Raw genomic sequence first — 23,650 nt, 5'->3', positions numbered from 1 at the left:
GGATGGGCATGCATGCAGTGGAGGATGTGGTCGTTCACCAGGCCCCGCTAGGCCAGAATCCCGGGCCAGAGGAGAGGGGCGGAGGCTGGGATTTAAACAAAATCTCTGGCCTGGATGATAATACTCCCCATGTTGTTTTTTCCTTTGACAAATGAAAGCCTTAAAACTTGCTGTGAAGATATAGGAAGTTGCAGTAGTTAGGGGGTTATAAGTCCAAGTTTCCTGGAAGTTATGGGAAACTGCAATAGTTTGTTATAAAGTTTTAAGCACAAGTTTCCTGGCTATAAAACAAGGGAAAAGAGTACATTCATGTGCACCTATACAATACACTCACACAGACACTGACTCATACAACAAGTTGCATATCTGACCCAAGAGACTGTAAATGAAGAGTGAAGTACTGCAAATCCCTTAAATCCACTGTAATTTCCAGGAAGACTGTGTTTGTGTGTGTGTATACGTATGTGTGTGTGATTGGAGTTGGCAAAGTAGCCAGGCTGTTGGAGGGATGTTTAATTAGCTTAAGGTGGTGCAGCAGGGAAGACAGCCAACTGGCCTTACACACCCTTGTCCTCGACACACATGCACTTGTAGACACTCCACTTCTTAAGTGCATCTGGCTCTTTGGGCTGAGCACAGTGCTCAGTACATGAAAAAAGTTTCCAGCTGCCACCTGCTGCTGTGCTCACTTTTCATTACTCCTGAGTGAGAACGCACAGCACAAATTACAGCAACCAGCAACCTTTCATTTACTTTTACTTTCTTTCAGAACTTAACAAAGCCAGTGTTGTGACCTTTATTTACCCCTTAAACATACATATATAATATTTAATACAGACAAGCATACATGTACTGTATGCATGTCTGTATTGTATTACCATGCTTCACCAAACAACAGGTAAACACACACAAACCTGGAAACTTCTCTGTAGTGCGTCATGGTAAAAAGCATTACCACACCACAAAACACAGTAACACGTTTTTTTTGTAACAACTTTTTTTAGTAACAACTAGTGCAAGAGATTACAATTTGAAATTCAGTAATTACAACTTGTTTGCCATCTTACAGGTAGTTTGATGGAGGGTTGATATCAGTTTGGTCTCTGTATTTTCATTGGACAGACTGGTCCGGTACGTGCTAGCTTGTGGCGGATGGAGGTATGGGGATGTGGTTAGAGTTGTAAGCTGTGAGAACAATGCAGCTTGACTGACAGGATGAGACTTTTCATGTAGTCACTGCTGCAGACTGGCTGCTTGTTAAAACACAACGTCTCGTATTGCTTTTCTACACAAGTTAAATGAGGATGATGTAACGTGGGTGTGGAGGCTCTGAAGGCACCTTTAATGGAGCTGATGGCTGAGAACTGCAAGTTAAGTAACAAGTAATTAACTGATTACTTTTGCTGTTGAGTAGACAGTTAAGTATTGTTATTACTTTTTAATGAGTAATATGTAATATGTAAGGTATTACATTTTTCAAGTAATTTGCCTAACATCAGTTATTCATTTGAATAGGACATATATTAGTTTCCTTCTGTGACCAATGAAAGAAAAACAGTGTAAATCCAGAAAAATTGGAAGGACTTCTCCTTTGATGTAGACTAATTCATATGAACTACAGAACGAGTCAAAAGTCTGAACACACCAAAGTGTGTATATATACCTATAAAGCTTTTGTACTGCTGTGCAGTGTGTCTGATGAGCTTTCAAACTGAACTTCTTGGATTAAATTTCATTTTATGTAGCGACATGATCACAGCCCATAGCGTTGCTTTATCATGGTGCTACTTTCAGTGCAACACTCTCCTCCCCCTCCCAAACACACACACACACACACACACACACACACTAAGATTTCCTGAACAATTGCTGCTAAAGATGAAAGATGATGGTGATGAAGTGTGAGCGACATTCACGGCTTACCTTGAGAAAGTGTAGGTTAAAAAAATGTAAATGGCACATCTGGGAATTCTTCACCAGATGACCCCAAAATTCACACATATCCCATGAAGAACAGTCACATAATTGGCTGCCTAAGAACAAAATATTATCTCACATCTTCATCGAAACTCAATAACCCTCCCTGGCCGTAGGTTATGTCCCAAACACGCACACAAAAACTCACACACAGACACACAGACACACACACACACACACATACACACACACACACATCTCCCCTTCTGTCAAGACACACCTTTGACCTCAGAGTTTGCTGGTGTGCGGCCAGGCAGAATGACATCACTTCCTTTTGGCAACTTGACAGGCGCTTCATCACTGAAGTGGCCCCAGGCTTAAGAGAGCAGTGGAAGAACAAAAAAACAAAAAAAACAATAATGATAATAATTATACCTTCACACGTAATGACCAGAGCCCATGGGCCACAATACATAACAGCTGGGCCTGGGAGCTGTCAGACAGCTAGATAGTGAGCGAACACTCAGTCCTAACCAAAGACAGATGTGAATTATAGCTTGTGACACATAGCCGCATGGTTTGTAACATGTTGGAGGCTGGTTTAGATCTAAAGATCTTAATATACTCTTGCAGGATGACTTTCAAAACACCGAAAATCAACATTAGAGTTTGACATAGGTCAACCTGTCACCAGTTGCAGCCTGCAAAAGAGTTGTTGCATGTATTTGATAAAAAAAAACAACACTTACTTGCGGTCCTTTGCAGTGGTGTGTGTGCATGCAAGTGTGTGCATGAAGATGGCTGGGTAATGAGAGGAGGTGATTAATGCTGCAGGCCAGATCAGGGCAGAGATAGAGGAACAGGCCTTGCCACAACACCTACACTCACCGTTATGGTGCCTTCAAGCTCTGTTTATTCTCAGGTCTCTCCATCACATACACTGTCTGTATTTTTCTTTCTCATCATCACACACTCTCAGCCACTCCTACATTCCCATTCCCAATGCAATCACAATTTCACTATTTTAATTACACTACCACTCATACTCATGCCTACACACCCTGATCAACCTCTCCATTGGAGTGAAACAGGTCGGTGAGCTGTATATTCAAATCATAACAAACCAAAGCTATTGCACAGCTAATAACATGATGACCCACATCATGCTCAGACAGACAAAATGTGTCCCAAGTGGAATGTGATGGTTGATATGAACCTTACTGTATAAACAATACTAACCTCTGATCTAATATTGCTGCACAGGTTGTTCTGACATAAGCGAAACAAAACAAAAAAGATGCACAGTGTATACTGGTAAACTGTTAGTACACCATGCACTGTCCTGTTACTTTTTACGTGAGACACCAATGTCACCAAGACATTGTTTGGACTTGAGACAAAAAGTGACCTGGAAAAATTCTCGACACGTGACGGTAACAGGAATAGACACAAAACATTCATATAGATGTAGTGTTCTTAGATTTAGCTATGCTACACTGAGACAGAAGATTCCATGCTGATACTTTTGCATGAGCTATGTTGAGAGACAGCAGCTCCATGCATGCTTACATTTTTGTGTGATAGTAGGTGCATACAACATTCTTGTAAATGCTCCAAGAGTTACGAGCTTCAATTAAAATGACTTAGCATGTAGCTTTAGCACTGCTAAGTTCTGTCTTTTATCTGATTTTTCTCTTCATCACATTTCCTGTAACATAGTAGTTACCTTACAATGACAACTGATTGCAGTTTATACTTTAGTCACCATTGTTCTGTCACTGCATAGTACATTTATTCTACAGTGAGCACACAATAATACATCATCCCTCCATTGAAGGAGGGGGAGAAAAGACAACACTGGTAGAATGAAAAGACTCTCCTGCAGATGTTTGGACAGGCAGGTATAGTGCAGTGATGATAGGGACTGTGATGAAAATTAAAGAAAAATTACAGCATGTGTTTGTTGGATCAGGTGGGAAATGTTCTGAGTAGTTTTTATGAGTTTCCCTCCCACACTTCAATAAACTAAATATGCCTTACTTGAAAGAGTAATCCAGTACTCTTTCCAACCCGAACACACACACATGTCCCAACTTTTTTTGTAATCTGGTGATCTCATGCTCATTGCATCTGGCCTCAAGTGATCATAATGGAGCAAGTTCAAGTCCCTCAGCACACCCTGTTTTCTACATTAGCCCTGTTCTTGCGCTTGTGACAGTCAATGATAGGCATCTGACTCATTCATCATGAGGTTAACACTGTTGAAATCAATGTGCGTGTGTGTGTTTGTTTTGAACTGAGGTTTGCATCATAGTTGAACACCTACGCCCCATATTATCCAACTTTCAATTCAAACATAAATACATACACAAAAATCACATCTCCAGAGCTTTACTCATACTCTACCCTCTTGGCAGTGTGGCAAGAGGAAAAAATAGTTTTACCTCTTTAACTTTCATATATGCAGGAGCAACAGAATGAGTGCAATTCCTTGTTCTGTTTGACTGAAGCTGCACCTACTAAAGGCACATCTTCATAAACACACACAAACAACATACACAGACATCCATGAGTGCAGATGTGAAGTGATCCCTACAGTGTCCTTGCTCCCACTGGATAATAAAGTCAGCTCATGTCAAATGTAGCTGCATGTGTAAAATGAGCAGAGAGACTACAGGGAGTGCAGAAGTGGGAAGATCACAACCGGACCAACTGTTTTCATTCAAACAGGAGACACAGCCAGTCATATTCAAGCATTCTCATCTGCATCAGGAGGGAAAGAGCAGCGGGCTCAAACAGTGGACAGCAACGACCCCTACTGGCAGGACAGTAAACTGCCAAGTCAATGACAATTCATTGAACATAATTAACACTTTTCACTCACACTGACTCACAATCTAATCACTGGCATGTGAACTAATATTTTCATTCCGTGACTGTTAAACCAAGTTATTGATGTTTATAAGAGGAATGTGACCATATGCTATACTGCTACACTAATGAAATGAAATGGTCCAAGAGTTAAACTGAGTCTCTGGAAAACTGTTTAAGACCAGAGAAAAGCAGATGTGGAATGATTGAACTCTTAACCTCAAAATTTACAATACAAAGAAAAAAAAATCTTGACTTAAAAATCTATGATTTTAAGGATTTGCTGTGGGCATGATTTGAGAATTTATAACAATTTAAATTACTTGTGAAATTAAATTTCACATCATGCAAGATGTAAAATTTGACATCCACTTTAAACAAATGATTATTATATGATACAATATGAAGTCAGCTTATAGCCTACTGTAAGTGTAACTGTACTTCCCTTTTTAAGCCTGAGTCTGTGCAGAGATGGAGAGATGCTGCCCCCTGCTGACCGCGAAGCTGGAATACTATTTCAGTCTGTAGTCTGTACTCAAATAATAATGCTTACCTGCTTTGTTGCCACCATTTCCATGATGTTTTTGTCAAGTTTGTCCCAAAATATGTATATAAATGACATAATGTGTCTTTGTTGGTATAAAAAACATCACATCAGATAATGCAAATATATTCTAATGCCTCCCTATATGCTTAGATAAATTCTCTGTGTAGACTTTTGTGTGTCTATAAGTGAATTTAAGAGATCTTACTGTAGCCTGTTTTATGGTATTTGGTATGGTTCTATGATGTAACTGTAATATTCCTGTTGACTCGTGGTTTATGTGTAAGGGTTCCCAGTTACGTTACATTTAAAGCTGTATCATTGTTCTTGTTCTCGTTACGAGCTTCAATGGTCACAAAGAGATGCGACGAGAATCCCGATGTGAATAGGATTTATATCTTTTTTCAACAAAACGAAATGAATTCACATAAATATGCGATAGATCGCTATCAAAAGACTGCTCCAGGTGAGGCTCGAACTCACAACCTCGGCATTGCTCTACAGTGTACTGTCATATAAGTACCGCGCGCTAACCGATTGCGCCACTGGAGCTCACTACAAGCCAGCCGCAGTTCAGTTTATAAACAAGCAACATCTAATCAATTGTTCCTGTGTCGTCTGTCTGAATTTATTTGATGACGCTGTTACTAAAGCTACTCACAAACGTTTATATTTGAGATGAAAGTATGAAACCACAACGGTAGGCTCAACGAATAATGGTGAAATGACAGCTACTTTCTAACACGCAGTGCCATTTAGGGCACACAAAATAATACAAACGATGTCACTATGGACCCAAATTTGAATTTATGGCCAAATAATGTGTCGGCTGGGACTTTTCATGACCTCCAGGACCCTGCGTCTTGCTAATGAAACCGAGCACAGAGCGGCGCTGCTTACCAGCTGGCTGTCGAGCTCAGGTCACGAGGATGGGTCAATGACGTCATGCACCACAGACACACGAGGAAACATTCACACTACTTATATTCATCTTAAGATTTGTGGATATCAATAACAAATGTGATTTTTGTAAAAATGAAGAAGACAACCTAACATCTTTTTTATGGATGTCAGTACACATCAGGATTCTGGAGGAAAAAATTGAGGATTATTCTGACACTCAATCCAACCATTCAATTAAGCAGGAAGCCAAGGATGTAATATTATACTATGAAAACAAAAACCAGACTGTCAGTTTATTAATTTTACCGGGAAAATTTCACATCCATAAGTCTGGAGGTCTAGAAAGTATTTTGAGTTTATCCAAGTTATAAACAATAAGAAATGTGCTCATACAGTTATTACGCTCCAAGACTTTTGAAAGAAATCTGATTTTATTGCCTACCTTTTCTGATAAGTTACTTTCTATCTATTTATTTATTAGTACTATTTACCATTTGTCCTCTTACCTTGTTGACGGTATCGACAAACTCAAAGTGAAGTCATGTCTTTTATGTTATCTTTATTTCATTATGATGCCAAATTGTTTCACACACATTGCAAGTGATGCTTTCTTTAAATAAAGTGATGGAGAAAGAAAAACTCATATTACCTATCATTTTATGATAATGTGCACCTGTGATACCCAAATGTTGCAATACTGAACCTCTTGTTTACCTGCACGCAATAAAAAAAAAATCACAAAACAAATGTCTTTACGGTCATTCAACCGTTGTTTAAATGTAGAGTGGCAAATATAGCAAACTGTTACCCATAGTTTTCTGGTGTGCCTTCCTCCTCATTACCAGCAGATGAAAGGTGTTTTTAGGCACAATATCATATCTAGCCCAATTAAATGTCCAACAAGTAGCACAGCCTAATGTAGTTTTATTGATATTGGGACAGGTTCAATTAAATTAATTAAAAGTACATTGATAATGCACTAAACCAAATAACAACAACAACTCTCATCATAATCTTAGACAAATTGGTAATAGTTTAGTAACACCCAACAATTACAGAGGACAGCAGCTGTTCTCTAATGGTAGCAGATAATGTGAATTTTGATACAGACATTCTGAGACGCCACATTCATGTTCTCTGTTTAGACTATTCACTGTAAGCTTAATTTTAAAGGGGATAGGAAGATTGGGATGGACATGATAACAATGTTTATGTGTTTCATGTGTTGTTTTTATGTGTTTTTATGTGTTCAGCATTTCATTTCTTTCTGTAATTAACATCATTATGGTGTTTCTGGTACAATTCTGTGCTTAATGTCCAGCCATTGTCTATCTGTCTCTTGTTTATCAACCTATTTTTACTGGTATACTGCCATATTGTGTTACACTGTGGTCCATTTCAAATATTTTCACTGTACAGATTGTACCTGTGTGGACGCATTGTACGTTACATTGTGTTGTTAATGTGTACATGGTGTTATATTGATCTGCAATGACCTGAACAGAATATCCACTAAGAAGATAGTAAACTATCTATTTATTAACTAACTGACTACTTATTAACTTTTTTGTAAATATTTACATGGAAAATCTTACCTTTAATCAATATCTTCCTCCCTTTTATACATGTTTATCAAATAATGTGTTTTTTGTAGTCTTACTGTTGTAGGCATCCATGATCCAGCTGTAAGTGCATGAATGTATAGTAATGCATGATTACTACAAGTGACCTGCATGGTTGCATGTGTAAAAAACAGTTTTAGATTAGCATATCACGATAAGTTGTCATTAATAACACTAACTATTCCTTTAATACTAACATCAATATTAATTGTGTATAATTATTGTGATTCCTTGATTGGATTGGAATCTATAGGCCCCTGATGCAGCTTTTTGAGGAATCTTTTTGAAAAGATTGAGGCAAATTTGTTTTGTGTTGTAAACGAGAACCACAATTCACAGAATAACTTCTGTGGAGTCATTTCTTTAGAGATGGGATAGAAAAACAATTACATGGCAAGAAAACAGTTGTGTTATGTCACTGTGCATAGGTGCATATTAAATATGGCATAATTAATAACATGTAAAATGAAGGGTCTCCACACTCTGAAAGCCAAACGACAGAAGTGCTAATGAGATTGTATTGTATTGTAAGAGCTATGCATTTGTTTTTCCTCTTTGATAAATATTTTGTAGCATATCGTGAAAATTGTATCCATTCATTATCAGAAATACATGTGAGAATTACACTAGTAAATCTTTTACTGTGTATGGAAACAAATAGATACAATCAGTGCCAACAGATCAACCCATGTTCACATTTTGCTGCTTTTATTTGTGCTCACATCCATATTATACAGTTTTAAGGATAAATATTGAATAGCTCTCTGAATACAGCTCTCACTGTATTTTCTCATGTTAATGTCACTCCCACATACGTATAGTTTGAATATTTCAGCAGTGAGATAGCATTTAGTGCTCTAAGCCTTTGATAAGACACACTTCCTCCAAACTAATCAACCAGTCATCTCAAATATGTAAAATAAAATAAAATGATGAACTATAGGAGAACAAACTTGTTTTTCATGCCGTTTTAAACAACTGATTTTTTTGTTCAGTGCCACCATTAGTGTTGTCTGTTGTTGCCACACAATGGTGCAACTCCGTTTCAGTCAATGAGTCCAGCATCATAAAGTCTCCATTGGGCTACTAGGTTGCCTTCAGAGTAGTAATGTACACTGTTAAAGATTTTTCTGTCAAAAAATGGTAAAAAAAAAACAAAACAGGCAGCAGGGTTGCCATTAATTTACTTTATAATTAGTGGTGTCTTGCTGTTGCTGAAATTAACAGTTTGTTGCTGTTTTTATAAATACAGCATACAACTGTTATTTTCTACTTTTACAGTAAAATACTGCCAAAAGGATTGCAATTCATTACTGTTAATTTGCACTTTTTTCACAAGAGGTACAATTACAGATTTTTACTGTAAACTGCAATATGTACAACATGCTACTCAACACACTATTAAGTAATTGACTGCTAGCATTGAGGAGTACAATCAGTTTTGTTAAACTTTTAAAGTATTTTTTTCCTAACCTTGCGACTTGATATTACTCACTTACAGTATTTACAACAGTGAATAACCATAGCCATTTGAATTGTGTCTTAAAATGTTAAGATACAACTGTCTCACTTTATTAACATTTTAAATGAAGATGCTAAACATGTGTACAGAAATAGAAAGTAATAAAAAAAAAGCAATGCATCAAACTCATTCAGGTAATTAAACCTGCATTTCAGTCATTTAAAAAGTAAATACTTAAACAAGTAATGCAGACTGTCTGAACAGTGTACACAAATAAAGACATAAAACATTATAAAAATATTAACATACTCCTCTAATGCAAGCTGTAACTGTCCAAGTTAAGTGTGTATTTATAAGAGTTTGTAGTGAATGAATGACTGAGAAAGTGACTGAGTGAATGTCAGTCACTATGAGTGCATGACTGAGTGAGGGAGTTGGTCAGTGAATATCAGTGAGTGAGTGAGTGAGTAAAAGAAAAGTGCAGCTAAGTGACTGAGTGTGTAGGTGGGTGAGAGGCATCACTGACTTATACAAAGTCCCATCCCAAAGTCCAGTAGTATCTTTAGTAGACAACACACAAGGGTTGACTGATTTCATCTTTTTCTAGGTGACTTTCTGTCTGCATCCATTGAAATATAATGTATATAGTATTTTATTGAAGCATTTATTTTCAGTAGTCTAAAACAAAACTCCTCCATGAAATAATCTTGATAACACTGACTCTCACTGACTTGTCTATTGTCTAGAGATAAACCCTTACAAGAAAGGGGGCTATAGATAATTCAGTCACCTTTCAGCAGTTATTGGCAACGCTGCTTGTTGGTCTGACATTCTTCTTCACAAAGCACAGGTGACTCATGGAGCTCCTGAGGGCGTCACGATACATGGAGCTGGAGAAACAGTAGATGACAGGGTCCAATGCGCTGTTCAGATAGGTGAAGCTGATAGACACCATAAAGAGCTGGGTGATCCGTGTGTAGGATGTGCAGTCCTCGGGATAGAACATCTTGATGTAAATCCCACCCAGGCCTGTGACTATAGCTGGCAGGAAGCAGATGGTAAACACCAAACTGATCACCCCTATTGCTAGGATGGCTCTCCACATGCTCTTCTGCTGGTTCATCTGCCGTTGGCGCAGGTAGCTGGTAATCCGGACCGAGCAGAACAGCAACATGAACCAGGGCAGGAAGAACTCTGCAATGTAGGCCACATAGTGCACCTTTATCACCAAAGGAGGTACTTCGTAAGAGCTAAAGCTGCGACACAGGGCAAGGTTGTCATGCTGGTGCAGGAGGTTGATGGTCAACAGCGGAATCCGAAGGGCAATCACCAAAATCCAGATCAGGCCTGCAATCTTCCCTGCCTGAGTTAAGGTCATACGGCTGATGCTATGATGTGGGTGGATCACCTTAAAGTAACGATCCAGTGCCACAGTTGTCATGAATGCAATACTAGCAGAGCGATTGACAGACAGCATGAAGAGGTTGATGCGGCACCAGACCTGTCCAAACACCCAATTGTCCCCATTCAGGTGAGTGTCGATACGGAAAGGCACGCTGATGAGGAGCAGGAAGTCAGCTAGAACCAGATTAAAGAGATAGAGAGTGTGGGGTTTCCAGAACTTCATGTGGAAATAAAAAATCCACATGGCTGCTATGTTGCCTGGCAAGCCCACTATCATCTCAATGATCATGAAAATCAGCGCAGTCGATGTTCCATATTGGTCAGGTTTGCAGTGAAAGAAAGTGGTTTCATTCATCACCTCGGGGATACCAGCAGAAGCCATTTCACCAGTAAATGCAGTCTGATCTCTCAAGTTTTTGCTCCTTTTTCAGCAGATCTTTCAGCAGAAACTTGAAGAGGACAGAAGGACAGAGAAAAGTATTATAGACCTCAATATTACATGGCCCAAATAGTTGAAGCACCAATGTGTAGGATTTAGAGGCATCTGGCAGTGAGGTTGCAGATTGCAACCAACTGAACACCCCTCCCACTCCCTTTCCCTTTCATAGGAGTTAGATGAGAAGATCGATACCACTTTCATGTTTCTTCACTAAACATGAAGCTTCAGCCAGCATCCAGTTAGCTTAGCTTAGTATAAAGACTGGAAACAAGGGGAAACCACTAGCCTGGCCACCTACCAGTGCCTCCATAGCTCATCAGTCAACACTATATATCTTGTTAGGTTAACAAGATATATTTTGAGATATAAAACAAGATATTGATCTGCATAGTCAGTGACAGACAAATATGAGAGTGCTATCAAACCGCTCATCGAATTATCTGCAAAATGTCAAGCTTTGCTTTTAATCTAAACTTTCTATACATGATAAAGCAGTGCTTTAATTTTTAAGTGAAAAATAAGAGGGACATGTCAGCCAGAACATGTTCTTTTAGAACCGTTACAATATATGATTTAATGTGTATAATCGTATGCCAAAAGAATTTCACCTTTTCCCATCCATTTATATCCTACAAAACCTAGTTCAACATTCTTTATATTGCACATTAATGGTGAAAGATACACAGATAATGACCATCGCAAGTTTTCTAGAGTTTAAACTCAAATGAACATGTGATACAGAAGAGGTAAAAAGTTGAAATTTCACTACTCACCTGTATCCGTTTGTAGTATTAAATTTGTTGGCTCCCTAAGAAACCTGCTTGCACTCCTTCTCTCAAGTCAGCGTTGGCTACGTGGCCACACTGTGTATAAAAGCTGGCGTTCTCAGAGGGCTTGTCATAACATGAGGATGATGGTTGACGAAGGTTCCAGAGAAAAGTAGCGGTGAATTAAGCATGTCTGGTATTTGAGATCACAGTTGTGTGTAAGATTTAGTGGCATGTAGTGGAAAAGACTTGGTAGAAATGGAATATAATATTCATAAGTATCCCAGGTAGCAAAATTGCTGTGGCCCAGCTCGGCCCATACCTGACACTTTCGGCACTTTCATCCGGTCCACGTACTGCATGGAATGATGGCACTTGGGAGGTTAGCTCCTGTTTCCCAGATCTGGGCCACAATCAAGCTGTATCTCAACCAAGAAAAAAACAGATAAAACAGAACTGGCCCACATCCAAAATACGCAAACCTGAAAGCATCACATCTTTATAAAAAAAAGACCCACATTTGATTTTGGATATTTGGGCCATATTCGCTATTTTACATGCAGGCCATTTAAGGCTCACATTTTCCATGCCAAAAGAAGGCCAGCAGTGCCGCATCATTGCCTGAACTGGCCCACTTCTGTATGCTATGTGTGTATAATAGTGTATAATAAGCTGAAAATAAGAATTGTTTTGTTTTTGTTACCTTAAAATGAGCTTCTTATATCTACAGAGGGAGCGGGTCCTCTTCCATGGAGCCCGCCATGTTGCACTGCCATGTTTCTACAGTAGCCCAGAAACGACAAACCAAACACTGGATCTAGGGAGGATTTTTCCACCATGGGTTCTCCTACGCACTTGGAAGACCTTTGCGACCTTGACCCTGACCTTTGTAAAATTATGTGACATCTGCCCTGCCCTGTCTGGTCCTCATTTCATCACATCTACTGCACTTTATTTCAACTCATTTAGGTGATTTATGAAGTGTCCATGTGCCATCTCGAGCACATAGACAACTCCTGACTTAAAGATCCCTTCCAGACATGTATTAAGATAAATACTCTGCTTGGGGCAATAATGTGTCTCTGAGATGGTTGTTCCACTGTGCTCATTTTCAATGAGCACAGAGAAACTTTCCACTTTCAGCAGATGAAAGTGAAAACAGTCTTCTCAAACTCTGCACATACATCATTCTGCACAGTGAAGCTCAAACATCCAACTGAAGCAACAAGAAGAAAAATATATTTTTGAGTGAAGGGGGACTTTAAACTTTATTGCCCCTAAGGGGAAATGTATCTTGCAGCCAGGTAAAACACAGAACACAGACTTAAGCATAAAACATAGTAAATACATAGACCACAAAATTACAAAACATGTAAGGACATGCAAATCATTTCATCTCATCTAATCTTGTCTTAAGTTGTTTTCCATTTACTAACTCATTCCATCTCATTTCAAGTCATCTTCTCTCTAAATTACTTTAAATTTAATTTGGGTGCATTCAATTCAGAGTACCAGACTGACTGAACATTGATAAATGACTTTCAAAAACAAGCAAAGGTTTTTCTGTTAATTTCCCTAACCAAACTCTCCTTGGTTACTCAATATGCATCAATATTTGACACACACACTGTACACACATGCACAAAACTCAGCCCGGCTCACTACTGTGTGAAGAGTCCGACCTTTGTCAGCTTGATAACTTTATGGTCACTGACTTTCATGCGGCGGTGTAGTCCCCTTTCCGAGAAGGTGTGTTTGCTAGAATCGCTGGACTCTGATCTGGAGGTCCACCATTCATCTAACTGTTTTATTAGAGTACACACAAAACAAACACACAGGACCCAGCAGTGGCACCATGTCAGGACTGACATCTGCTCTCAGAGACACTTTATGGCAACAGTTTACGCTGTGCATGTGTGAAACTGTACAAGTAGCACTCTGCATCCATCTTTATACAGTATGCGTTCATGTGTGTTGGCAGCTCTCTGAACACGTGTCTCTAAGCTTTGCTGTATGTGCTTATGAGATCCTCGTTTTTAAACATAGAGATAAATGACTACTAATGATCCTCATGCTATCATAAAACTCTTTATTGTAGCCAAGACATTCATTTGCTTAAATAAACAAAATGAACAATAACACTGCTTACACAAAGATTATTTATTAATATAGAAGACAGAGTTTTATTGTATACCCATTCCAAAAAAACAATAAACTTGAATATGCAAATGAATTCTTATATTTTGCATAGAGGCTATACAAACACAAAGGCACATATCTCAATAAACAGACCCCAGCAGACTTCAACATACATACGGTACATGTATATAAATCAGCATTATGATGATGTTTGTGCCATTTGTGAAGTTGTAAATAACATCAAGAACATTTTCAATCAAGTGTTTTGTCACTAAGAATTCCCTTCATCTGTTTTAATTATAAAAAGAGACTTGAAAGCTGGACATTGTTCAGACAAACAAATAAAGAATACAAGGAGATTTAAATATTGTAGATTAATATGAATGTAGTGGAAATAGTATGACCTTGGAAATATCCAAAATATATCACAAATGCGGGTAAGCTGGGAGCCAAAGTTGAAAATTACTGTTGTAAAATAGTTTAAAATAGTCAAAGGTGTGTATTTCTGTATGTACTGTATTGTTTGTATGTTTTACAGTACCGAGTATCACAAGTCAGTTCTTCCATCTATGTATATTTTCGAGCAGCCTCCCTGACACACCCAACTACTGTGTTTCACTGATAACCTCCGAGCCGACCCAAAACATGACTCAATACGGCAATAAATGGAGTTTGTGCATGATGACTATCCTAAATTTGCCTTCTGAAAGCACACATCAATACACTTACTGTGTGCAGAACAGTTATGCAGCCTCAGCCTGTGACAGAGACATCACTGTCTCACTCTGATAACATGGAGCAGCTTAATGTTTAGCCCAAGAGCTACACACACACACATACACACACACACACATACACAGGGAAGCAGAGGGATTACAAAGGCACAGAGACCCATATGCTGTCCAAGGATGGAGGCGAGAAAGCTAAATGCAAGGAGAACACAAGGTAATAATGACCTAAGTGAGAATTATGACTGTTAATGGCACTTTTACATTATGTTTAATGACTACTGAAAGCTGCACTTTGAGGCTTGATGTGGCATTCATTGACAATGCATCCTAATCTCAATTGAAGTCAATGAAGTTATGGAGTTGAATTCAATGCAACTATGGGACCTCTGTTAATTCTATTTTATTTTGAGGAGAAATAATTAATTGACAGAGACAGTCAAGTTGATTTGGCATTTGTAGATGACACTATTTTCTAGTGCAGAGAGAAAACCTGTTGAAGATTTTCCAAGACTTTAACTTGCTAAGCCGGGCTATTAGCCTGTTAATCCATATTAGAGCACGTACACTATGCTGTGTGGAGAATGGACGAAGGCAACGGTACACACTGGAGGTATTACAATGTGGTAAAAGAAAATCTAGAGGAAAGATCTGCTCTTCCAAATCGAAATAATATTAGTTGTCCAAATGTAATGCAATTTCAAATAAAATTGACTTGATTTGACTTTTAATATATCACATGGAACACTGTGTCTTCTCCAAAAGAGACTAATTTAAGAAGTAAAAGGATTTAAAAGGAACTAAAAGAGAAATTGAAAATTCATTAGTATATCTATTAAAGACGGGAGAATTTTATGATTGACAGTGTCAAGTAATAAAATTCTCAGAAGAAAATGTGTCGGAAAAAACACTTTCTTTACCCAATTAGCTTTTCTGTGAGAAAATGTGTGTGTGTGTGTGTGTGTGTGTGTGTGTGTGTGTGTGTGTGTGTGTGTGTGTGTGTGGGTGTGTGTGTGTGTGTGTTCAGTGATATATGAATTATGGCCAGCTGAGAGACACCCATTCTTTTTTTTCATGCATAACTTTTCAGTGACATGTATAATATACAATTTCTTTCAAATAGACAAAAATGTACTGATTGTGCCACACTTGTAACTGAAACAGTTTTGTATTTCAATAATTGTCAGTAATTTTACTTTTACTTGAGCAAGTTTTAACTTGACATCTATTAAAGAACAGATATTTGGCAACAACAGACATTTCTTCAGATATTTATCATTGTAACCGCTGCACTAAACTTACATTTGAAGTGAAGGTTAAGCAGCTTTAACATGAAATACCTATTGTCCAAATAGAATTAAGTCACCTTATGTTCATGTTTTTATTCTAAACTACAAATAATCTTTGCGGAAATGATTTTAAGTGTACCATCATGTGTGTCTTTGAGAACATGTCACTTTCACCACATGCCAACACACACAGTAATTCGGCTTCTTTGTGACAGGGACAGATGTTGAAGGTGACGTCCCAGGAGAGCCACATGGGAGCGTCTCCAGTCGTCCTCTCTCCTCTCTGGCTCGTCTCTATGTGTACGCGTTGCATGGCTGCCTCTGTGAGGTGGCCTTCACTGCTGTGTGGGACTGGTGCAGCACCCAAGACAGGAGGCTGGCGGGACACAGCAGCCTGTGGGCGCTGCCTATGTATGCCACTGCAATCTACCTCATGGAGAACCTGAGGGCCTGGCTGCTGGCTCAGCATTACCCACTGCCTCTGCGTCTGACAGCCTACACTGTGTTCATCTACCTATGGGAGTTCAGCTGGGGGGCAGGGCTAACGCTACTGGGGGCATGTCCCTGGGACTACTCAGATTTTAGGTACAACCTGGGAGGGCTGGTGACTCTGGAGTATGCACTACCCTGGGCTGTGGCTGCCTTTATAGCAGAGCAGTATGTGATCAGGAACACTCTGAGGATAAAACTGCTCAACTGAAATGATATCACTGTGATGTGGAATACTGTGCTTCCAACAACAGCCACAAAGCATTTTATGGACAATGTTTTAGGAATAATATCATTCTTTTGTGAGTTTTTGACATTTTGTTTTTAAAAAATGACCTGTGTGACCTGTCTCATATAAAATTTGACAATTTGTAGTTGAATCTGTGAGTGTTTTTTCTCACGTACTGTAACTGATTGAATGACTGCTTTATGGTAATAGTCTGACATTTTGGGAAATAAAGTAATTTGCTTTCTTTCTAAGAGTTCGATGGGAAAATCAATACTGCTCTCATATCTGTCTGTTAAATATGAAGCTACAGCCAGGAGACTGTTAGCTTAATTTAGCACAAAGCTATAGAAGCAACAGGAAACAGTTAGCATGGATAAAAATCAAAGTATAAAAACAACAATTTGTGGTTTTATAAGTGGGGGTTGTGCTGGACTATTTCTTGGCTGAGCGTAATGATTTCACGAGGTGTCTGCTAGTTTCCTGGCAAAGTCTCTGATTCTCTGCCTCCAGGAGGTCGCACCCTGAGAAATAGTTCCAGCATGTAGAATCCTGTAAAATCACAAACTGTCATTTAACATTTCTGTTTGTCTGGTTAATAGTGCACTTTTGCTTTTGTGTATTTTTGAACTTTTGACAGCGCTAACTAGCTGTTTCCTCCCTCTTCAGTCTTTTTGCTAAACTAAGCTAAGCCCACCGCCTCTTCAAACCCCACACTCAACACACAGACATGAGAGTGGCATTGATTTACCCATATAACTCTCAGCAAAAAAGCAAATTAACATATTTCCCTGAACTGACAGACTATTCTTTTAAATACAAGATTGTTTTCATTGGCTTGAACTGTTTTGTCACTGAATGCAGAACTGAACTATCAGAACCCGACTTCTGAAAGTGTAAAGAGAGTCATTTTAGGAATCAGAGCCATTTAAGACCACTTTGCAATTAAACATTTAGGTATAAAAAATGTAAAAATATTGACAGGAAAAACATTGACTCCCTTGAGCTCTAGAATAAGTAGCCTAGTTACATTTTAGGTTTTAGTGAGTTTAAGCACGTATGCAAATATCCAACAATGATGAGTGATCCGTGTGTTTCTTGCAGTGGATTTGACCTACATTAAGCCTGCCCCTATGCTTCGTCAACATGTACCCAATACTGGGACACAGTTTTATATTTCAGTGGAAAATCCCTCCTATTGCATCTCACAAATAGGCTCTGAAATCTTGCCCAGGCAGTTATGGGTTTGTCTGGAAAAGGCCCTGAGAATTATGGTGTTGAAATAAAAGAAAACCAAGCTCAACTTGGCATGCTACAAACAGATATCATTTGACAACAAGTTGACTGCTCCCAAAACTTGTTGAAACTTGTGTTTCAAGTAGTATTATTATACAGCTACAGTACAGCTGTGATTGTGATGCAACTGACATTGATGACATAAGGAAAGTGATAATTCTACACTAAGTTATCCATGAAACACCTGATTAAAGCTTTTATTCAACTTGTACACGTCCAGGGACAATCTATGTACTAAATCACATGAGGCTATATGAGTCGGTTGTGGATAAATGAGCCTGACTCATAAACACTTCAGGGGAAAAACAGGAGAGGTGAAAATCATAAGAATTAAAGGTCATTAACTTTCAAGAAGTGTGTCAAGATAAATGATCACATCACACATTTTTTTATATTTATTCAACAATAAAGATGCTAATATAATAATTATATATTGCAGTGACAAAATTAACTTAAGTAACTACTACAAAGTGCAGTTTGCCGTTTCAATAGGTTCTGGTGTTTATCAATAGGCTCAAAGTTCACTATCATTAACACATCACAGAATCCTTTTACTGAAATGAGGGCATGATTTACAATACTTGCTGTGTGGAATGATACGCAATCTACCAGATCCAGATAGTGAGTGTCCTGTTTAGAGTTTGATACTTTGATTTTGTATTTGTGCAGATAGGAGTCCTCCTCCCCACACATTCAGCATACTGTATGTATAGTATGTGAAAGTTCAGGGTCTTTTCCGCTCAGGGTTTTGAACCACAAACAGAGCAACAGTCCCCTCATCTCTCTGCCACTGGTGCCTACAGGAGAAGAAGACATTTAAGATTTTTTAGGGTAAAAATCAGATTCTTGAAATATGTTTTTACTGCCAAATCACTTCCCTTAAAACTACACCCAAACAGGGATATTTTGGGGTGGAAATTGCTATACCCTTTGTGATTGGAAGCGTTTATTGTTAATATTGACTTACTGGTTCTGTTCAGGAATGAGTAAACTGTCTCCTGCAGAAAGAGTGAACTCCTGCTCATTCATAGTTACTCTTGATGATCCCTCCTGACAGACAAAGAGAGAAAAGCAGAAGAAGAAAAATGATGTTTAAGAAGAGTTTGGTTAAGTGGAAACAAAGGGTCAGGCATGGATCCATATGTATGGACTGCAGCATCTAAAAGCACTGCTGGGGCAGTATGAGCTAGAGAACAGGCAGCACATTTAGAGGACATACCAGTTGCCAAATCCACACATCACTTTGCCGTAATGACTTCTCTGTCAACCCAGGTCCAAACAGCATCGCCTGTGAGGATCATAAGAAGCAGCATTACCTATAGCACATCAAATCTGCTCCTGTCCTTAATGATAATTCTGCTACATTTGGTAAATTTACAATTAAAACCACTTTAACTCATTTCCCAAAATGCTGTCAAATTTCCTCTTAAATGGATCATAAGAGATCCATTTAAGAGGAAATTTGACAGCATTTTGGGTGCAAATTCAGGAGGCTTATCTCCACCTGGTTACCACAGTTACAGTCAAATCAAGCGCACCTGCAGAGCAGCCGCCCCACACTAGACTGATATAACAGCCTACATGAGTTGCTTATTTTACTTGTTTGTTGTGTTTTAATGCTGTTGTTCATCATTTGTGATGTGAAAATGTCAGAGTAATAAAAAACTTGCGTCCTGGTATTAGTTCAGTTATAAAATCCAAACACACAGTGGAGCGTCTCCTGCCAGCTGCCGACAGCGCGTCAGCCAGAGAGTCAATCACACTGGACGGTAGAGGAGGATATGTAGAGATGCTGGTACGCGTCTGTTTAAACAGGAGTTTAGCAGACTTGGCTGCATTTAACACCGGAGCTGAGAGCGTCAGAGCTCGGAGCAGGAAACACAGTCACTCTGTGTCATACTGCTGTCCACTTTCATCATCTCGCACCAGTTCATTTCGAAAGAGCAACAGTCAATGGGGAAACTCCAACGCTCAGCTGACTAACCAATGGTGTAACTTCATCACTCACTCAGTCACTCACTCACAGACAACCGTGGTTATAGGACTGGTCCAGCCAAAAACCATATGAGACACAAATTATTATTCCTAGCAGAGTATTTTTTATATGTCTTAAAACATGTCTGGAGGAGACCTTTAATGATTTCAGTTTAAAGTGTCAGCATGATGCAGTGCTCTGTATACTGGGTTCACAGTTTTCATATTTCATATTTCCAGGTAAACCTAAGGTCACGGAATGAAATTTGACAGAAGAATATATATGTTTCAATTATTATTATAACAATTTAAAACTGTATTGCTGCCTCTGAAAACACATTTGATAACATGTTTCCTCATACCTCTGTCTCAAACTGAGCTCCAAACATATCGATGGGCCTGCCGCTGGCCAGGAATGGCTTCTGTTTGTTCAGCCAGTCCTTAAAGCAGAAGGGCGACATCACATTCAAGGTGTTCATCTGGAACGGAGGCTCCCTGAAGACTTCATCTGCTCAGCCAAAGACAATTATGAAACTATTTGAAACTTTACAGGGTCCTGGATTAAATAATACAAGAAATCTCATAATAACTCACTTGGGTCAGGTTTTCCTGTTCTGTACTGCTTTGATACCATGAACCTGCAAGTAAGAAGTCATCCAACAACAAGAAACTGTGTTAAAACAAATAAAGACTGATGGGGACTGTATGTAGCTGTGTATGAAGCGAGAATGTGTCTTACTCTTTGATTATTGGCACGAGTTGTGTCCCTAGATCCTGACAGTAGAACCATTTCTCAAACAGGATGCTGGTTGTACCGTCCACATAGTACCTGAAAGCACCAACACACTCCAATGTTAAAGCTGGCTTTGAGCCTGTTAAAGACCTGCAACTCTAACATGTATGTCTGTACTCACTCACTGATTAAAAGCATGAATCCTGTGGTTTATCTGGGTAACATGTACTTCTGAGAATATGCAGTCTTTGTATTGCACAATTCATGTTTACATGAATTTCCAATTTTCTCTCTAAATCTGTTGTGATTTTCCTGTCACACTGTACATATTTCTAAAAGTTACATTTTGCATATTGTGCACACTTTTTGTTCACGTTGCATTGCATATAGTTGTTTTACAAGGCCCCTGTAGCCTAGGAGAGAGAGAAGAGAAGAGAAGAGAAGAGAAGAGAAGAGAAGAGAAGAGAAGAGAAGAGAAGAGAAGAGAAGAGAAGAGAAGAGAAGAGAAGAGAAGAGAAGACAAGAGAAGAGAAGACAAGAGAAGACAAGAGAGGGAGGTACAATAGTTAACCTGAGGCAGTCAGTCTCAGTCAGCAGCCGTCTCCTCTCCACCACCAGTCCCACAGTGTTGGCCTGTCTCTGGGGGGAGTGGGGGATCCGAGCTGGCAGCAGGAACATCTAAGAATGGGGAGAAAAAGTTATGAAATGCAGACTGTCAGAAAGCAACAGTGTGAATGTAACAACGTTCATCATCCAATTTTTACTGACGAAATTGCACCAGAGCATCTTATTCTCATTTACAAAAATGAGAAAAATGCTTAACCCTTAAAGTGATGAGGGACAGGTGAATTATCTTTCAACATGTTGTACTGCCACACCGCATGTATAGAAATATATTTTATGTTATATTTTGATGAATTATGCAGAACTACAATCATGTCAAAGAGGGTAAACCAGTATTGGAGTGTATTAAAGCATACAACAGCTCACCTCTCCCTCTTTGATGTGTACATCCTTGTGTTTGCCATTTTCAATCACCTTCAGACACATGTCCCCCTTCAACTGGTAGAACAGCTATTTGAAATAGAGAGAGGGATAGGATAGTGTCAACTAGATCAGATAACAACACATCATTTTAATATCACACATGATTAAAACATATTCAGGGAAGTGCAGAAAATTTCTACAACTTTTTGTTACTCAATTGCCACTGTTGCATGTCAGCTGACCACCCTCTATACTTTGACACTAAACTTCAGAATAACTGACAGCAAAGCATGCCAGAAACAACAGGACCCAGGCAAAGCAAATAGCGGTAGCATTGCAACATTGTGCTGGAGTTTACCCTGGTCAGTGGGGGAAGAGTTTAGCTTTAACAGGCAGTCATTATGTGGTGAACTGGAAGTGGGGAGTTATGATATTGTAGGAAATGTAAAACTGTTAAATAAAGCACTGAAGGATAAAATAACAGCCTCAGTTATGCTCAAGTCATTCATATTTTTGTAGTTTAAGCCAAGTTTGCATGTCAGTGGTGGAAGTGAAACTTTATGCAGAATAAATCAGTGCTTCTCTTTTACCTCCTCCCCTTCTTCTATATGGTAATCCTTCCTGGTATTAGGTCCGCCTACAAACATTATGTTCAACTGGGAAAAGTGCCTAAAAGAGAGAAAGACAATCACGTGCTCACTGCATGTCTTCATATAGTCATGTATAATCCATTAGTTGTTCATTTCACTATAAAAAATTGCGCCCTTGTTGTGATTTGCAGAGATTTTCAACCTGAAAACGCACTGCCATTGCCCACATATTAACAATGTAGCTAATATGAAAGTAAAAGTGACTACTCACATGAGCTTGTTGCACACTGGTGGCAGGAAAGCATTCTGGTTTTCTGCAATCCAATTTTCCACATTCACCAGAAGAGGACTGTTGCTCATTATTAAAATCTCTTGAGGCTTTGTGCTGCAGTATAAGCCACTCTGACCAGTCAGCTTTGAGTAGTTTAAACAATCTGACTGTCGCTGAAAGTCCAAAATGCAGAAGTCAGTGTAAGCTAAGTGGGGAGGAGTTCTGTTTTGTGGACCGGTGAAAGGTTGCCTCTACAGTTACAATCAGTAACAGAGTGTTGTCCTGAAGAGACTCCATTGCAAAAGTCATAAATCCAAGCTGGCAACAGACGTGTTCTCATTAGGATTTCTTGTGGAGAGCCTTCATAGAGGTCTGACAGAAGGATGTAGGTCTTGAGAGTCATCATGCTCAAAGCAACTCCAGTGAGACAACATACACACACTGGATAAACAAAATGCTGAGAACATTACTGTAATAGAGGGTTTTTTAAAGAAAGGCACTTATTTTAAACTTGTTTTATTTAACCTATTCAGCCTACTATAAATATTTTTATGTAAATTCTAATTTTTATGATATGTTTGGTTATAAAAACACAGTTGAGAAAAGAGCACATTGACCAATTGTGACAAATTGTCATATTTAGTCTAAAACATGTCCCTTAAATACATACATTAAATATAAGATAGCCTATAGTTATACTGTATGTTGTATATATTTGTTGTCATGTTTAGCGATATAATATAAATCTAATCTGTATTCACATGACAAATGAGAACGAGAATACCACAATATTTGGGGTTATATTATAGCAGATGTAATTATTTAAAGTGCCCACTAGATGCAGCTGTTTAACCAAAGATCAGATAAAGCAACAAGTCTACCAATTGGGAGGAAGTGTAAATACCGGAACAAGTGACATCTCACCTCAGCTCACGATAGACAACTTGCAAACAGTGTTGGATGGAAAATATATTCACATGACTTCTATTTTTATTTATT

At 38.7% G+C, this 23,650-nt stretch overlaps 3 protein-coding genes and 1 non-coding gene across 4 annotated transcripts; 1 reads left to right on the top strand and 3 right to left on the bottom strand.

Moving 5' to 3' along the window:
* Positions 1 to 5,790: 5,790 nt before the first annotated feature.
* trnai-uau lies at positions 5,791 to 5,884 on the bottom strand. The gene is made up of 2 exons: positions 5,847 to 5,884; positions 5,791 to 5,826 (listed from the first exon to the last, which is right to left on the bottom strand). It is a non-coding gene; the product is annotated as a tRNA-Ile (tRNA).
* Positions 5,885 to 10,021: 4,137 nt separating this feature from the next.
* On the bottom strand, positions 10,022 to 11,105 carry hcar1-3 (hydroxycarboxylic acid receptor 1-3). Its single transcript, XM_044373419.1, has one exon. The coding sequence runs from the start codon at positions 11,103 to 11,105 to the stop codon at positions 10,113 to 10,115; it is 993 nt and encodes a 330-aa protein (XP_044229354.1). The 3' UTR covers positions 10,022 to 10,112.
* A 3,683-nt stretch (positions 11,106 to 14,788) lies between these two features.
* LOC122996808 (transmembrane protein 229B-like) lies at positions 14,789 to 17,060 on the top strand. Its single transcript, XM_044372512.1, has 2 exons — positions 14,789 to 15,013; positions 16,301 to 17,060. Exons 1-2 carry the CDS (start codon positions 14,875 to 14,877, stop codon positions 16,783 to 16,785), a joined length of 624 nt encoding a protein of 207 aa, XP_044228447.1. The 5' UTR covers positions 14,789 to 14,874; the 3' UTR covers positions 16,786 to 17,060.
* A 1,696-nt stretch (positions 17,061 to 18,756) lies between these two features.
* haao (3-hydroxyanthranilate 3,4-dioxygenase) lies at positions 18,757 to 22,884 on the bottom strand. The gene is made up of 10 exons (XM_044372510.1): positions 22,652 to 22,884; positions 22,381 to 22,459; positions 21,794 to 21,877; positions 21,375 to 21,481; positions 20,810 to 20,899; positions 20,665 to 20,708; positions 20,433 to 20,578; positions 19,316 to 19,384; positions 19,064 to 19,146; positions 18,757 to 18,893 (listed from the first exon to the last, which is right to left on the bottom strand). The coding sequence occupies exons 1-10, from the start codon at positions 22,738 to 22,740 to the stop codon at positions 18,821 to 18,823; spliced, it is 864 nt and encodes a 287-aa protein (XP_044228445.1). The 5' UTR covers positions 22,741 to 22,884; the 3' UTR covers positions 18,757 to 18,820.
* Between the last annotated feature and the right edge of the window lie 766 nt (positions 22,885 to 23,650).

The sequence above is a fragment of the Thunnus albacares genome, chromosome 14 (genome assembly GCF_914725855.1).
Source record: "Thunnus albacares chromosome 14, fThuAlb1.1, whole genome shotgun sequence".
NCBI classification, from domain to species: Eukaryota; Metazoa; Chordata; class Actinopteri; order Scombriformes; family Scombridae; genus Thunnus; species Thunnus albacares.
This window is presented reverse-complemented; position numbering and strand designations above follow the sequence as displayed.